This window comes from Lissotriton helveticus, chromosome 6, assembly GCF_964261635.1.
Source record: "Lissotriton helveticus chromosome 6, aLisHel1.1, whole genome shotgun sequence".
NCBI lineage: Eukaryota > Metazoa > Chordata > Amphibia > Caudata > Salamandridae > Lissotriton > Lissotriton helveticus.
The window spans coordinates 1,157,934,633-1,157,953,064 of NC_136067.1; the positions used below are offsets into that span (position 1 = coordinate 1,157,934,633).

General features: G+C 44.4%; 1 protein-coding gene across 4 annotated transcripts in view; it reads right to left on the bottom strand.

The window, feature by feature from the left end:
• Window positions 1–18,432, bottom strand: part of VIT (vitrin) — a 1,808,828-nt gene that overhangs the window by 547,977 nt on the left and 1,242,419 nt on the right. For 3 of the 4 annotated variants that reach the window (XM_078648825.1, XM_078648823.1, XM_078648824.1), the window contains one exon: window positions 13,716–13,778. The exons of the other annotated variant lie outside the window; for it this stretch is intronic. In XM_078648825.1, coding sequence (XP_078504951.1) covers window positions 13,716–13,778 — 63 coding nt within the window. The remainder of the gene's footprint in view (window positions 1–13,715; window positions 13,779–18,432) is intronic. 4 annotated transcript variants of the gene reach the window in all.

Here is an 18,432-nt window from a genome sequence, read left to right on the forward strand (position 1 = left end):
ATCCTAGTCTCAAAACTAAACCCCATACTACCAAGACTAATAAGCAACTCACAGGTAGGATTCCTAAAGACCCGTATGTCACACGACAACACCAGACTCCTATGCCATATATTAGAACACACCTCCAAAATTGATGAGCCAGCGGTGGCTATCACACTAGATGCAGAGAAAGCCTTCGACAGGGTATCTTGGGATTTCCTGGAACAATGTATGCGGTCATTTAACCTTGGGGAAACATACACACAAAAGGTAATGGCGCTGTACGGGGATCCCAGAGCACGCATTGTAGTTAATGGGTCGGTTTCCGATCTCTTCGCTTTACAACACAGAACAAGACAGGGCTGCCCCTTATCCCCCTCATTACTCCTGCTGGCCTTGGAGCCCCTGATCAGGGATATCAAGGCCAACGAGGAAGTGAAGGGGATCAGCATCAACGAGGTGTAGGTCAAACTAGCCGCATATGCGGATGATATCTTCATCGTGACAGAGCAACCTACGACCTCCATCGCGGCCCTGATAGAAACCATAGGAACATACTCAAATTACTCAGGGAATAAACTCAACAAGGACAAGTCTGAGTGTAAACCCCTCAACATCCATACCCCTAGGAACACATTGGAGGGATCGGGCCTGGCATGGCAAACGGGATTCATCAAATACCTAGGGGTACACTTCGGCAACGACCTTAAATCCACACTAGACCACCAAAATGAGAAGCTACTGTTAGGGAAGACAAAGACTCTTCTAGAGTCCTGGTACCCCACATTTATAACATGGTGGGATAGAATAGAAACAGTCAAATGATGATCACTCCGATGATTAATTACTTGCTGAGCATGCTTCCACTCCTACTCACTGACGAATTCCACCGTAAGATAGACAAGTTGATTAATACATTTCTATGGCAGAGCAAAAAAGTGAGAATAAGCATAAAAAAACAAAGACTAGACAAAAAATTGGGTGGATTAAACCTAGCAGACTTCAGAACCTTTCAAACCGCATTCCTAGCAAAACAAGGAGCCTACTGGTTGTCACCCCCCCAGGGGTACATGCCGGTATGGCTATTAATCGAGTGAGCCATCCTAAACAACCTAGAACCACTGGTACTCCCAACAGCCAATAAACACACCCAGGCCGCCAACTCAATATTCAAAAACACAAAAATAGCCCTGCTCAAAATAGACAAGAAAATGGAGTACAATGTAAAAAACTCGAAATGGGAATCCTTGTGGGCAAACACCAAGATTTAGTACAGAGGGAAACCCGTATCCATAGAGACATGGAAGATGATAGGAATCTCCTACCCAGCTCAACTGGAAGAAGGGGGCAACCCCATCACGTTTACCACGCTAAAAGAGAAACATAGCCTACCAGACATCGAGCTATACAACTTCCTAAAAATCAGAACAGCCCTGACAAAAGCACACTTAGCACAACACAACCCATCAATTATACAATACATGACAAATCTCAACAGAATAGGCCACCAGGTATCACATCTTTACAAGCTACTACGTCCTAGCGCCACCAAGATTAATGATAAACCAGCGGACTACTGGGCAAAACAACTTGGTACCACACTAAGCGACCACGAACAGAGTCTCCTCTGGGTCTCCCCCTCATGGAACATTAGCTCAGACAAAATTCTGGATACTGCACAAGACTTACTTGACCCCAGTTCGCCTAGCGGCGCTAGGCCTCAGGGAAAACGACTTGTGCTGGAACTGCGACAACGAAAAGGGAGACCAAGCACACTCATCTTCTACTGCCCAAAAATTAAAGGGTTCTGGGAGCAAATATTCACTTTCATAAAAAAAGCGCTGGGGTGCACACTAAAACCAGAGTTCTCTACCCTTGCCACCGCATTTATGACCGCAGATCTAGATTCACAGCATGACAGGGACCTGTTATATCTCCTTCTGACCTCGGCAGTGAAAATGGTACTTTCCAAATGGAAGGATACAGCTAAGGCGATATTCAAAGGATGGCTCAACTGGGTGACGTACCTCTGAGGCGCAGATAGTACCACCCTGCGGAACTCACCCTGGAGACCAGCAACCAGGGGAATGTGGCATCACTGGGCGATTACCTGGACCCCTACGAACCCCCATGAACTCAGCTGTAGAAGGGTGCATGCCCACAAAGCATAGCCCCACAGGCCCAGAACAGACCTACGACTGAAGTAATCTTCTTGTATACTATCTCCTCCATTCTCTCTTTAATATCTTCCTTTCCCCTTTCATCCGCTCTTATTCCTCTAACAAAACAGTGGAGAGGGGGACAGCCAAACATATATACCACTTACCTGTATCCTTGACAAGGACAGCCAGTTTGGGCTGTTACCCGGAAATGGTAAAGCGATGATAATTGTATGTATAACATTTAATAAAATCAAAAACAAATCACATTGCTTCCTATATAATTTCAAATTGTAAAACACATTTCTATTGGTTAGATATATTAACCCTTACTAACTGACTTCTAAAAGTGCCCTAACTGGTTCTGGAAATTTTTTGAGTTGCGACTCCACTGTGCACCAACGCGATGGAGCCGCAAATCCATACGGGAGTTCAGAAATATATTTAAAATAAAAATACCACTATTTTTTAAGAACACACCACTTTTAAAGATAGTGCTTACTTGGGAAATCATACTTTAATACCATATCACTTATATATGAATTCCAATTCCATATTTTAAAACCACGGATAACATTCAAACCTTCCCCCATTCTGCTTAATGTCAGTTTCCATAGAAACAGTTCATGTAACATTCAACTGAACTGACAGGTCACAAGGCCATTGCTGCCCGTCCCTCCACGGGCAGGTGGCATTGTCCACCCGAACACAGACAGGGAAAGGGGAAAAGTTTCTCCGCAGGGATCGCCTCCCCTCCTCGGGTCAAGCTAGAACCAACCATGTTCCTGAAGTTGCGCAAATTCGCCCGAATTCTCCTAAACAAATTTAAAATAGAAACGCAGAAAAAAAGAGGAGATTCATTAAAAGCGGAATGTGCCGTGGTAAACGCCCTGCTGAGCAAAGCAACACAGGGGTCAGCTGAAACTGAAGATCGGGACCAGAGGGGTTCGGAGCTTGTCTCAGAAGGGATCACAGCCTGGAAACAGCAGACAGTTGGGCTGGAGTCAGACCAGATACACCAACAAGAAAAAAAAAGGAAAATAATCAAATAAACCGAGCACGGTCTCCCTGAAAAGGACGCAGCGCTCGGTATTAAAATAAAAAAATAATATTAAACTGAGCACGTGTCCCTGAAGCAGGTGCCGTGCTTAGTATTAAATAAAAAAAACAATAATAATAAAATAATAAACTCAGCGCAGTGTCCCTGAAGCGGGTCCTGCGCTCCGTATTAAAGTTTAAAATACAAAAAACAAAAAACAAAAAGGAAATGCAAATCTGGTTAGGAAGCAGCTGCCAATAAGGAAGCTGGCATCCCCTGCGTGATGTGTCCCTTAAGTAAATAGTTCTCTGAACTGGTAATGAAAGCTCCCGGGTTAGGACACAGTAAAAGATTGAATCCTCGTGGGTGGTACCAAATGTACACAGGGCGGTAACAAGAAGGGACTAATAAGCCTCATGATGAATCAAAAGCCAGAATTTACCAAGGACAATGACACCAGCCAATGAAAAGTATGAGCGGGAGGGGGTGAGGCACAGCATACTCTAATACTGCATGCCTCACAGAGCAAGCAGTGGATGCATGCTGCCGCTAGCCTCAACCTAAAAAGAAGAACTGCCTTGCTGAACCCCTTGTCTGCACCCAGAAGGACTGCACTCATAACGACTGCACCTGCTGCACATTCTGGGCTTCACAAAAGAGGAGTTTTCCTTGCTTTAAAAAGTTTGAGGAGTGGACTCCCTGGCAGCAGCAGCTCCAAAAGAGCTTCAAGAAGTCACCTGTATCAACTCCACCAAGAAAAACCCAGCGGAACAGTGTCCAGCAGATTATTCAGGAATTGTCTGGGGGGCATTCTGGGAAATGTAGTACCAACTCTCCAAGGAGCAACTCATAGATTCTGGAACCTTGGCTGGTATTGTGGACACTTCCAAATGGCAAAATGACCTTCTGGAAGAAGATCCAGAAGTTTGGAATCGATTGAAGAATTTTTGGTAAAAAGCTCCATTAAGTTAACCTACCTATCGTCGAGAGTCAAGCTGGCGACGTCGAACCAGGACTCGGCCTGAAATCCAGGTTTGCCCTGCTGAAAGCTCCAGAACTCTTCACTGCCAAAGATGAGAACCAAGACCTCCAGGAATCAGCGAGATATCGCCTGGAAACAACCTACCGTTGTCGAACTGCAACCAGCTTGACAAGGAGTCTTGCTCTATTTTGAAAGAAGAAGCTCAAAAAAAGTGACTAAGTCAGAAGGTAAAAACGTGACCAGGCCATACCACTCCGTGCCCGTGAAAGCCAGGAGAAGGCAGGGCAGGGCCACATCCCTTTCCTCTGGACATTAGGCTCCTTGCCTTCGTACCGTGACATTTGCAAGTGGTTAGTGACTTTTATCTTTGTCCCGGCAGTGCATTTATATTGATCCTTGTGTCTTATATTTTGCTATTTAAATATTGGCAGTTTTTTGTGATCATGAATAAAAACGGTGATAAGGGGGCGGGGGGCTCACGGGTAGAGGGAACCCTTGATGCATTTTTGATAAGAGCAGAGTCTATATTGTGCCGGGAGATTGAATTAACACAAAGGCGCCTTTCTTTGGATCATCGTCATTCTTCTATCGGTGTTCCTGCTACTGGCCCAGTGGTATTGTTAGAGTTAGATGGATCTGTGGACAATAGAGAGGGCCAGGTGGACGCATCATTACCTCAGGGTCCATCAATGCCCTCACTAGAGCCACCTCAAGTTGACCCTCATGAAGAAGAGGATACACCCCTTACACCCCCTTCCCCTTCCCCCCTTAAAATATGGACTTGTCAACAACGTATGAATAAAGCTATTAGGGGGAGCATTTGGCTAATGTAATCTCAAATAAGAGGAAAGCTGGTAGTATCCCGGCCACCCTACAACAGGCCAGTAAAGTGTCCAAAAAGGGGGGTGGTACAAGGGGAAAGAAGGGGTGTGCTCGCGAGGCTGTTGGTTCAAGTGTACACAGTCCGTTAGACATTAGTCTTCAGGTAGGGTCAGAGCAGATGTCATGTGACCTGGAGAATCGAATTGTATCTAAAATTGAAGAGAAGTTATTAAAATTATTGAGACCCATCTCTTCTAAACTCTGTGAAATAGACTTCTAGGTTGAATAAAATTGAACATCAGCTGTTTTCCCCTACAGATAACCTATAGAGAGGAGGATCTAGTAAATCTATTGCCTCGACCGGGCCTATGGGGGTCATGACTATGCAGAACCCTATAGCGGTTGATGCAGGGGGCATTGCAACCACTAAGGCCCTAGCGCCGAATGCAGGCGGTAAGCCTGGCCCGCTTCCTAATGAAAGATCAAGGGATGGTTCCCGGGAAGGTATAATTAAGGCACCGGGTCGGGGTATTCATATACATCAGTGCTTAACAGACAGGTTAAATCTTCCCCCCGAGGCAACGCCATATACTGTCATTTTGACAAACGTTCCTCCCCTACAGAGTGGTGTGGGTGAATATTGGATGTCCTTGTGAAATAAGGCGCTACACCACGTAAATAATCTGACTGGTTTGGGGAGTTGCTTATTTAAAGAATTTAAAATGACATGTAGGATTCCTTGGGTAGGGAAGTCTGTTAAAATCTTTAGAGGGGACTGTGTAGTTTTGAATTTTGCCTCACCACAGATTTTTAATTTGATCCTCTAGAGGGCGGGAACGAAGCATGGCTTAGAGGATGGTATTGGTATTGTACACTTAGTTTTTTTTTTATAGAAACCCCCTAGCTTTGACAAACAAAAGGTCAGCACGTAGGCAACAGCCCCAGGTACGAGGCCCCTGTGATTTTTTTGTACCTGTTCAAAATAGATTTGAGGTATTCTCGAACCTGGAGGAAATTGACGGACTAGCGATCCCAGAAGCATCTGTCATCGCTGCCAGTCAAATGGGGTTCAGAGGAAGGAATTATTAGAAGTAAGTACCTCCACCAAAGAGAGAGAGGGTCCGACTGAAACTATAGAAGGTACCAAGATCCTAACTTGGAATATTGCTGGCCTAAAAAACAAACTAGACGATGTCCTATAGAGAAACTCCTTATGTGGGGCTGACATCATTGGGTTGCAGGAAACATGGCATACTGAGAACTTGCTATGCTTAGATGGCTATACAACTCACTTTATTCCAGCAATTGCCTCTAGTATGGGGAGGGCAAAGGGTGGGCTAGTGACTTTGGTTTCCGCCAGTATCTCAGGTACCCATACTAAATTGGACATGGGGTCACCGCACTGTTTGGCAGTGCAAATTGCTTCTAGCTATGCGGGCCCTATTCTGATCATTAACTTTTATAACTCATTTGATAGAGCCACTGCCACAGAACACCTTGTTAGTTTAAATCATTTTCTGGACAACTATAGAGAAGCCCACACAGACGCTTTCTCGGTTATTGTCTTAGGAGATTTTAATGTACATGGTTGCCCTAAAAATTGTCAGCTTTTGGACTGTTTAGGCCCCCTGGACCAGGGAGACATCCACTTTGAGCATTCTCCGCAAGGAGAATTTTTGGAAGCTTTAATGGCTGATAATGGATTAATACTCCCCTGTATATGGAAAGAGGCTATACCTACTTTTAAAGGGAACGGAACATCGTCAACCATTGATTATATTTTTATTAGCTCCGTGTTGGGTGCCAAAGTCTGTGGATACAGGGCAATCTGGTCTACATTCAGTGACCATAACCCAGTGGTCTTGACCATGGTGGACGTGGTCGAGAAACAGGAAACATGTAACAGGAAGATAGATAACCTAGATATCCGGCACACAGATCAGGCACGCAGAATCAGATGGTGCCGAGTAGTACCTGGAGATTTTCATACCAACCTATTAACTAAGGTTGGAGTAGAGATGGGTATCTGCATGAATGAGCAAGCTGGGGACAAGGAGGTTTTAGAGGCATACATTAAAATCTGTTCTCAGGTTACGGATGACCTTAAACGGCCTGGTAGGGCGCAAGATTTAGCCGGGGAGGGGTGGTTGATCGTAACTGCTCGCTAGCACATCGGAAACTGATGGAGGACCTGAAACAAAACCCAGTAGATAAGGCTATTGTGGCAGCCCTAAGGAAGGCCTATAAAGTAGCCATGGAAAATAGAAGACGCGAAATCAGAGGCGAGGCATGGGACGAACTAACATCTATTGACGTCCTTAAAAACAGCTCCAAATTTTGGGCAGTGGTCAATAAACCTTTCTTTAATGATTCCTGTAATGGTCAACTAGATTGTGGTATCCAGGAACAGGTGTGGTGTTCCCATTTTAAATCCGTCTATGAAGGAGAAGACTTGGGAGGGGTGGTTAAATCCCTACCCATGCACGATCCTTATACTTTATCGGTTACTGAGATAGAGGTAGCAGAGGCCATCAGCCAGATGACATGTAACAAGGCTCCCGGACCTGATGGCGTCCCAGCCGACCTTTTTAAATCGGATGTCAAGACATGGTCAAAAGTTTTATGAAATGTTTTTAATAGGGTGTGCAAATCAGGTTTGCCGGGAACCTGGTTTGAATCTGTTATAGTACCCATTTTTTAAAAGGGAAATAGAGGGGACCCCAGCTGCTATCGACCCATTTCCCTTATCGATTCCGCTGTTAAAGTGCTTGGTCGGGTGGTTTTATGTAAACTCACAGGGTGGCTGGCAGAAACTAATACCCTTTCGGGTCTGCAATATGGGTTTAGGAAAGGGCGAGGCACAATCGATCAAAGTCTCGACCTTCAACTACTAATCGGAAAGTACACAATCGCCAAAAAGGGCACCCTATACTTAGCCTTTATGGACCTTTCCTCTGCCTTTGACCATGTGAATAGGTCTAAATTATGGGCGATGCTCCTTCATTTAGGCGTGGATAAAAACATTGTGTACTTCCTCGCTGACCTGCATAGGGACCTATCTGCCACAGTGAGATACAAACGCAGGGGTAATTGTACAGGGAAGATCTGTATTGTTTATGGTGTTAGGCAGGGGTGCATCTTGGCTCCACTGCTCTTTACCCTGTACATTAATGACCTAGGCTCTGTTTTAACGGAGGCTTGTAAGGACATACCGAGGGTAGGCAAACAATTAATTTCGGCATTGTTATATGCGGATGATGCCGCCTTTCTAGCACGCACAGCGGTAGGGCTGCAAAGTCTTTTAAATTCGTTTTCTGTTTTTATGAAATCAATAGATCTCAGTGTTAACTTTTCCAAATCACATGTTATGATGGTGGGCACTAAAGTGAAGGGGGTAAAAACTCTGCATTGTGAAGGGAATGTTCTGTTCTTACCTAATAATAATAATAATAAAACCATTTATAAAGCACCTGGTTACACTAAGGAACAGTGCGTCCCCGCGCTGTGGATGTAGTCCACTAGGACTACTCAAAACAGATTCACAGTAAGGGGGGAGGACGAGAGAAAGACGTACGGACCTCAAATTAAGATTTTGGGGAATAAGTGGGTCTTGAGTTTGAGCCTGAACCGGGATTCTGAAGGTTCCATCCGCCGCTCAATAGGGAGTTCATTCCATTGTTTGCTGGCTAGATACCTAAAGGAGCGACCACCCATCCGCGCATTATGGATACTGGGCGCCAGAAATTGCATGCTACCCATAGATCTCAACATGCGTTTGGGACGGTACAAAGTCAGCATCCTTTGGAGATACACGGGGCCTTTGCCCTGTGCAATACGATGAGCCATGCACATGGCTTTAAACAGAATACGTTCCCGCATAGGGAGCCAGTGCAGGGTCTGTAACGCAAGTTTACCCGACGACTTCCTGGCCAGTTTCAGGACAAGTCTGGCAGCCGCATTTTGGACACATTGAAGTTGGTGCATACATTTTTTTATTCAGGCCACAAAACAGGGCATTCCCATAGTCAAGATGAGAAGTGACCATGGCATGAACTAGTGTTTTCCTAGCTTTAATGGGTAATAGATCCAGGATTTTACGGAGGACCTTTAGTATGCAATAACACTTACCCGCCACATTTCCAATGTGTTCGGCATACGAGAGGTTGGTGTCCAGAAGTACACCCAAGTTCTTCACCGTAACAGAGGGGGTAGGTGTAGGACCCAGGTCGGAAGGCCACCAGGCCGACGTCCAGACTGAGGGAAGGGAACCAATCACTAGCAGTTCGGTCTTATTCCCATTGAGGCGCAAGCAGTTGGTCTTCATCCAACCAGCAAGTGCCACCAGGCAAGCGGAGAAGTTATCTGCTGTCTCAACTGGATTATGTGATAGAGTGACCACCAGTTGGGTGTCATCGGCATATGACACAATATCCACCCCATAAGATTCCACCATCCTAGCAAGAGGTTCCATATACAAATTAAACAGCATAGGACTTAATATGGAGCCCTGAGGAACTCCTTGTCTAAGAGGCCGAGACGTGGATTTAAAAAGGGGGCAGTGAACTTGAAATTTTCTGTCCGCCAGAAAAGAGCCCATCCATTGATAGGCTGACCCTGCTAACCCAACCTCACTCAGGCGGGCAAGAAGCCTAGAGTGCGACAAAGTATCAAAAGCCGCACTCAGGTCCAGCAATATCAAGGCAGCTGTGTGTCCCTCATCCACTTTTTGGCGAAGCAACTCTGTGGAGAAGAGGTGGGGCGTTTCCGTAGAATGTTTCGCCCGAAAACCAGATTGGGAGAAGTGTAGAAGATGATTATCCTCCACAAATTTCACCAACTGGTTATTGACCAATTTCTCCACCACTTTGGCACAAAAAGGTAGGAGGGAGATGGGACGAAGATTGTCCAGCTGTTATATGCTCTGGTTAGCTTTCTTTTTTATAGGAACCACCTGGGCTAGTTTCCATACTTCTAACACAAGACTTTCGTGAAAAGATAGGGTAGCCAGATTACCAATATGATTACTCAGGAGATTTAAATGATTCCTGAGAATCTTAGGAGGAACAACATCCATAGGGGAGCCTGATTGGATACTATTGATTAGTCTCATCAATTCCTCCCTTGGGGGAACCTTGAACTCATTGAGACATATTTCCTTAGTATGCCTCTGACAACTACCCGACACAGGGACGTCATTGTCCGAACTCTCCTCAAAAGACAAGTAGATCTCCTCCACTTTACTCACAAAGTGATCAGCGATGGATTCACATATCTCAGTGGGAAAGAGGTCTTTGGTCACTGTTCTCGTAAGTGACATTAACTCCTTATAAATTAAGAAGAGCTCTTTAGAGGAGTTTTCAGATAGCTCAATCTTCTCTTTAACAAATGTTCTTTTTGCCTTTTTGCCTTCTTGATCAGACTATGGTACTCCCTAAGGCTGTTCCTGTATAATTCCTTACGGGCAGTATCATAGTCTTTACGCCAAGAACGTTCCATAACTTTACATGCAGCTTTAGCTGTGCGCAGTTCCACACTATACAAAGGGGCTGACCTGGTCCCACGTACAGGGGCCTTTTGGGTCCAAGGGACCATCTCATCTAATGCCTTAGACACCCATTCCTCATAATCCTTCCATGCTTCCTCAAGAGTCTTACTAAGCAATGAGGTTTCCTGATTTAAGGCACATTCGAATGCCACATGGCTGAATTATTTCCAATTCCTACGTTTAGGTAGGGTAAGTCTCTTAAGCCTATCTTCTCTAGGTGAGCTCATCACTGAGAACGGAATTAGGTGGTGATCTGACCACAGAATCCTGATGGGGTGAAGCACCTTGATTTCATCCCAATTAGAAAAAATAGGATCGAGGAGATGCCCCGCCTGATGCGTAGGCATCCCACCAGAGAGTTTAAACATCAGTGAGTTCAGCGAGGCAATAACTGACTGTGCCTTTAAGCAGTTAACATCTTCAAAATGCAGGTTCAGGTCACCTAATATAAGGAATTTACTAAACGTAATGCCGGTTGAGTCACCGTTTCCAGTAGGCTCTCCACAAATTGTGTGGACTCCCCTGGGGGGTGATATATAAGATAGCCCTTAATAGTACACTCAGGGGAAACTATAACACCTAGGTGTTATCTTTGATGACAGGGGCACATAGTTGCCTTAGATATTAGCTAAACGCAACGTTTTAGCGAGATCCATCCTGGCTGTTCTGGGGTTTGCCTGTAAACTGGGCGTTAAACCATTTCAAGCCCTGCTAAAGATATATGAAGCTAAATGTATTTCGCTAGCTATGTACGGGGCAGACCTCTGGGGTTTTAAGAACGTGAAGGCCATTCAAGAGGCGGAGGATACGTTTTTGAAAACTATTCTATCTGTTCCTCAATCCACATCTGGTTATATTGTCCACCAGGAGTGTGGAGTTGGTTTTTTGGAAGATCGAATAGCCATAGCTCCTCTTATAAAATGGATTTCTATCTGGCTAAACCCAGAGCTAGAGCTGAATCAGGAAATCCTAAGAGATTGCCTAGCACTTGATTTTGGTTATTGCATCCCCTGGCTGAGTTATGTCCATAAATTAGCTGTTAAACTGGGTCGACCAGAATTGTTTAACTCGCCTGATAAGTTAGTGAAAGGGGACATCAAGTGGGCCAAGGATTCCTACAAGTTAGTGGCTTGCTCGGCCAGAGAGGACAGAGAGCTGGGTAAACCAACCGTAAGGGCTCATCAACTATTAAAAACTTTAGATGTGACTGAGCCATACCTGAATATCGTAAATAATGCTAATCTTCATTTTTTATTGACTAGATTCAGGTTGAACCAATTCCATCTCCTTTTTTCCAAATCTCCAGGGTGGATAAGGGAGGAAGATTTGGGGATTTGCTCTTGTGATGGCTTTTCCACCAAAGACACTATGCACTCTATCTTTTTTGTGAGCATTTTCACCCCATTTGTAAGCATTTCATCATCCCTCTCATGAAAGGTAAAGGTTTTACGCAAGTCAAACCGGCCCTTCTTTACTTGCAGCTACTTTCTAATGTGTGGGAGATTTTTAATATAGCTAATTTCCTCACTGTGGCTGTAAGACTAAAGAAAAAAATTAAATGGAATTAGTTATAATGATTTTTGAAGAAATTAATTGTGACTGAGCATACTCCTTTTTATTTAATTGGTTTTAAAGGTTTTAAAGGATGTTTTTAAATGATATGATAATATGTACTGTATACATTGTTAATGTACACTTTTCTATTGTATTTTTACTTTTTTTGTTAATCATGGTCTTGACATAGAATGTTTAGTATACTTTTATGGTTTTTGTTATGAACCTAATAAAGTATTTTTGACTGACTGACACTCAAAGTATCCATCTCGAGCTAAATAGAGGTCAGCCTTAAACTTTGACTTTGTCTCGGTCTAGCACGACCAGATGTCCCATGTTCGTGCTTTTGGCTTTTAGGCACTATAAAGCACATTTTTACATTTAATCTATAGAAATTCATTTCTCCGGTTTCCTATATTGACATTTTGTCGTTTTAGTGGTATTTTAATCATGAAAATATTTCCTATTTTTATAAATTGCTGTTGGATTTTTATTGTGTGTTGTGTCTTACCGAGTTACAGTTGTTGGTGTTTTTAAATGTTTTACAAACCTGTCTCCTAAGTTAAGCCTGACTGGTGGTGAGCCAAGCTACCAAGGGTTGAGCGAGAATTAACTTATTGAGACTCGGCTGGACTTTATTTGTGATTGTAGTGATTGACTAAGTGTAGGCACCTACCTGCCCTTACTAATAAACCACCTTTCAACAACTGCCATAGCCAAACTTCTCCAACAGCCCGGCGGATTAAGGGCCGACAGGGAAATGGCTATATATCCACCTCCCCAATCTGGATGGGCAGAGATATAGCCATTTGTTTTACTGTGTATCACCACTAGGCAAACCCTTGCAGAAAGGAAACTCAAAATGGTAATAATGGTCCTCACGCCATGGGAGAAGACTCCCATGGTGAGGGGGCAGTTTATTCTTTTATTATGAAAAAGAAAATCCTGTTGCAGGATTTTCTTTTTAAAAATAAAATAAAAACTGTTTACTGCAGGGTTGCATCCTGCTGATACAGCCCTGCTGCAGCACACAGCTAAATGAATTGGTATTAACTGCTGTGATGTCGGTGCCTGCCAATGCAGTATCAATGACTACTTGCTTGACGGTCATATATAAATGTGGGGGACGGTCCCTCCAATAGGGGGACGGAGTAATAGACTCCGTCCACCTAGATGAATGACAGACCTCGCCCATTTATAAATCAGCCCCTGCCTGTCAGTTTCATGGTTCAATGACTACACAAAGGGGCATATTATCAAGAACGGCCTTAAAATATTGCTGCTTTAGCGGCTGGAAACTGCCGCTAAACCGGCGATAATGGGCTTGATAATATGAGCTTGTGAATTCCCATGGAAGCCCAGGTTCACACCAGAACCCGGGCGTCTATGGGAATTCACAAGGGCATATTATCAAGCCCATTATCGCCGCTTTAGCGGCAGTTTCCATTATCGCCGCTTCAGCGGCAGTTTCCTGCCACTAAAGCGGCGATAATTTTAACGCCTTTCTTGATAATATGCCCCAAGGTTCGGTGTATTTGGTAAATAAAATGTACAGTGTGGTAGTGTCCGTATAATTGAACTATTTCATGCAGTAGAAAACAGAACACAATCAAAATATGCATGTTTTTTACATACTCAAATCTCCTTGAAAGCTTGACTCCATTGGTTTTGAATTATGTTCTTCTTGTGTGCTGGGAGCTGAAAAGATCAATACAAAAATGTTTTTGCTCATATTATTTTGAAAAAGCAAGAATATTTATTGAGGTCTAAGGATCAGTGGTTAACATTGAATGAGCATGTGGTTTTAACTCCCCTTTTATCATGCTAAGTAGGGCTTTAACAGCTTTTCATGGACATGGGCTACATATTTATTATCAGAGATTCATCATCAGCTGGTCCATGAGTGAGAACAAATGGAGTACAGATGTTTCCAAGCAATGGACACTCTGCTCACTTAAACAGGTCCTGGAGCACACACCCTCACAGAGGAAATATTTGTCTACCCTTATTTCTGGACTAATTGAATGTTGATAAGGTAGCAGACATGTCTATTTTGTTTGTGACAGGAAGGTGAATACCTCAGAGGGATGCGTGATATTCTTTGTAGTTGCATTTTCAGACTGAGGGGGGTGAACCAAGGGGCATATTATCAAGGGGGGGGGGGGGGGGGGGCGATAGGGAATTATCGCCGCTGTAGCGGCCGTTTTCGACCGCTAAGCGGCGATAATTCTATTGCCCTATTAGCAAGCTGTCGCTAACAGCAGTTAGCGACAGCTTGTAGGCGATAGTGAGCGGTTTGGGGCCCACTTTGCATGTCAGCGATATTTATCGCTAATGACATGCAAAGTGGGCGTACCCAACCTGTTAGCGACTGAAAGCAGTCGCTAACATCGCTATCACCTATTACCAACACAGGCGTAGCGATGGAAATATTCGCGCTAAGCGCGAATATCTCCAAAAACTAACACCTGCTCAGGCCAGTTCTTAGCCATTATATCCAATGGGAGGTGGATATAATGGCTAAGACCCTGTTAGCCATAATACGTGAATATCGCTGTATTCTCAGCGATATTCACGCATTTTGCCGCTATCGCCGGGAATTTTATCGCTTTTGAGATAAACGTTGCTAATAGCACGTTATCTCAGCGATAAAATCCGGTGATGCGCGGCAATAAAAAAATAGCCGCTAAGCCGACTTAGCGATAAATATCGCTATTTGTTGATAATATGCCCCCGAGTATTGCCTTGCCTGCTACATCCATTCTACACAAATTCAGCCTGTGGTACTGTTTAATAGAAGTACTTGACAGCCTTTGTACTGTGCACAATTTTGTTTTCACCCAGTCCCTACATTTTTCTTCTATTTGCAATGGAGAAATAGAACAATGGATCTATACTGTACGCTGGTATGGAGCATGCTTAACACAACTGTCCGTAGTTTTCAAGTGGGTCCATTTGACATCTGAACTCTACAACCACTCTTTCCTTTTTTGACCAACAGCATGTTGTATTCTACAATGTGTTGATATCACCATGATCTTCCTGTGCCTAAATCACTCTATATTTAGTAGTGCAACAAAAAAAAGCCATGAGTGGCTAAAGGAGTACTATTTGATGTGTGGTTATTTGGCGGTGTTAGAGTAAATGTATTATTTAAGTAATATTTAACCCGTTGGGTGCTGGTGACGGAACCACTCCGTCACCAGCCTCGGACGGGCTGTGCTAATGACGGAGTGATTCCGTCACGGCCCGGCCGCCACGCCTGCGCGGCAGCGATTTCGCGCCTGTGCTGAGAATTCCATTGAGCGGGCGGGGCCATGACAGAACCATTCCGTCACAAGCACAGCACGCCCGAGGATCGTGACGGAGTGGTTCCGTCACGATCATGGTGGCGCCGCACGGCCCACCCTCCCCCCTAGCACTGCGGCGGAATTACCGCCACAGCCAAGGGGTTAATTAGTTGTTGTTTTAAATTAGCATAACCAGGCCTTGAGTTGACATGACTGGATCTGCCTGTGTGGGCAAGCACATTTTTGCAATTAGAAAAGAAATGCTGTTTTAATCTTCACAATTAAATGGTCTCCTGGAGTACTTTAATATTAACAGAAAAAAGAAAAAATAGGATCTATTTTGTGGTTTTGTGGTGAAGGTAATTTCTTTCATAACTTTGGATGAAACTGTGTCCTAACTTGACTCACTCTTGCAACAAATCAAGGCCTGTTCCTGTTCCTGCAGATGACTCTGAAGGGTCAATTGTATTGAATACGCTGAAAGAGGTAATGGCATTCTCAAGTTTTTTTTGTTTGTTAGGTATTAGCATTAATTATGCATTCTAAAGGTATTTCCAGCAGTGTTGAACATAATGTATCACATGCTTAGGAAAATCTATTGGTTGTTCACATTATTACCACATTTCACACCATGTCATGAGTGTGCCTTTCACCATCTGAAAAGCTATAAAAAGTATTTTTTTGTTGGATGTATGTCAGAGCTTTTTGCCTTTTCTCCAGGGGCATTCTTCATGTTGATCCTCTTGCTGACTTTGTACTTCGATATTTTACATACTTTTTCTTGCTTTCATACTGAGCAGTGCCCATATGGTATTATTATTTGATTCTGCACTTTGTATATTTTTGATTCTAACTATTGATTTTTTTTGGGATGTTAACCTTATGTTTACCTATTATTGATATAGACTAACCAACAACCTTTTTGCTTTCTATAATGATTCTAATTTCAAATAAACCTTTGTGTTGTTTTTTTTTTAAACAGATTTTATTGATCCCTTTTTAAAAACATCAGAGCAGTTCATCAATGTCCAACATAGCATTAATTATGTACTAGTTTGACAGCGTATCTAGCAATTACTCATCCGAGTGCTTCATAGTCATAGCTCGTGTAGATCCATACCCCTTGTTTGTCCCCCTCCCCCGCGAGTCGCTAATGTGACAATTATATCTTGGGTGTAGAGATGCAGCTATGGTTAGTTTGGGTGCACTCCTAGTACGTCGTCCCGCTAATATAGTGTGTATGGCTGTGAGATCTGTTTGACATAGTATTCATCCGGACAATATTGGTTCTGCAGATTTGTCCCCTCTTCATCCTCCTGGGCCCCTTACCCTGGGTGCTCTAGATTGTGCATGAGGGTCTCCCAGGCTCTGGCCACCTCGATATGCCGCAAGCCACTTTTGGCCTCCTCATCAATATTTGTCCTTCACATCCTGCCCATTTTAGGAGTTCTCTTCTCCAGGCAATCCGATTAGGGCCGCTCAGGGCTTTCCAGTTCCTAGTTATCTTGCGCTTTGACAGCACGTAGGCCAGGTCCTGGAACTTACAGGTAACTTTAGTTTTAGCTGTGTGAGGAAACAATCCCAATAGTCAGCGTGCAGGGGAGCAGGGGATCTCTCTGTCGGCGACCTCACCCACAAGCTGAACCGCCCCCTCCCAATATCCTGGCAAGCAGATGCTGGACCAACACATATGCATAATGTGGGCTCATGCTTTACCGCTTCGCGGGCAGATTGCCTCCTCCACCTGGAAGTATCGATGTTTTCGGTCAGGCATCAGATAGGCTCTGTGGAAGAGATAGTAATTTATCAGGTCGAAACATGCATTTATAGATATCTTGTGTATTATAGCTAAAATATTCTCCTAATCCTTTGCAGGGATTGGGGTATCTAAGCCCTCGCCCCACTGGCGGCGGAGTGCTTCCAGCGAGTGCAGCCCGTCCGTCTGAAGCACTCTGTATAGGCAGGATATTGCTTTGATGATTCCCGCCGACCGGGCCATATAGAAACAACTCGGTTGTGGTGGGGGCAGAGTGGATCCCATTCTCTAGTGTTTGCGGATGGCCGCCATGATGACGCTGTGTAGTAAACAATGTCCCAAAGGTAGATCAAACTCGTCGAATGGCAGTAGTTCAGTGTCCCTTTCCAAGTCACCCATTTTGGTCACCCCGGCATCTATCCAGACCCCCAATCCTCGTCAGTTACCTACATGTGGGAGGGCTTTTAGCATATCCATTGGGATCTCTTGCAAATATGGTACCCTCACCCCTATCTCTGAAGCCGCCAGCACCAAAATTTTGCCTGCACCTTGAGCTTCTGGTAATCAGTACGGGACAGTCTAGGTACTCTAAGAAACACTCGAAACAAGTCGCCCACCAACGGCTTGGCCAGAACTGGGCCCTCTGCTAATTGACACCCCCAGGCCATGTCTCGCACCAACCACTGCAGCTGGCCTACTATATAGTAGGACTCAAAGTCCACATTCGCCAGACCGCCCTCCGTTACTGGATGCTGCAATGTGGCGAGAGCAATCCTATGTCATCCCGAGCTCCCGATAAAGGCACGGATTTGGGAGTTCAGATGCCTAAATTGTTAGAAGGTGGTTCTGACACTATGGGCCACCCAGATTTTTTGCTTTTCAAGCACCTGATTGTTGAGTTTTTACTGTGGGGGGAGCCTCATAAGTTAGTACTCACCCACAGTGAACTCAGGATGTAAGAGACTGCAGAGAGATTTTACTGTGTCCCCCTGACTTGACCAGGCCACTGCGCAGCAGTTGGAGTAAGGGACACCGGGATGGTTACGTACAGACACAGGTGTACATGCATGTGCACATGTGTAGGGGCTGCGCAGGGGAGATTCCTAGCGTCCGTAGTCCAGGAGAGGCTACAGAGTTAATTGTGTGGCGGGACTTATGCAGAATTGGGTGGTGACATGGAATAGGCTTTATACTCTGAAAAGGAACATGCCAGGGAAAGTCAGTGTATTTTATTGTTTTTCACTTCATTATTCCCCTATGGGGGTGTGGATCCCATGGGCTAGAGTAACTTTCATAAGGCCTATAG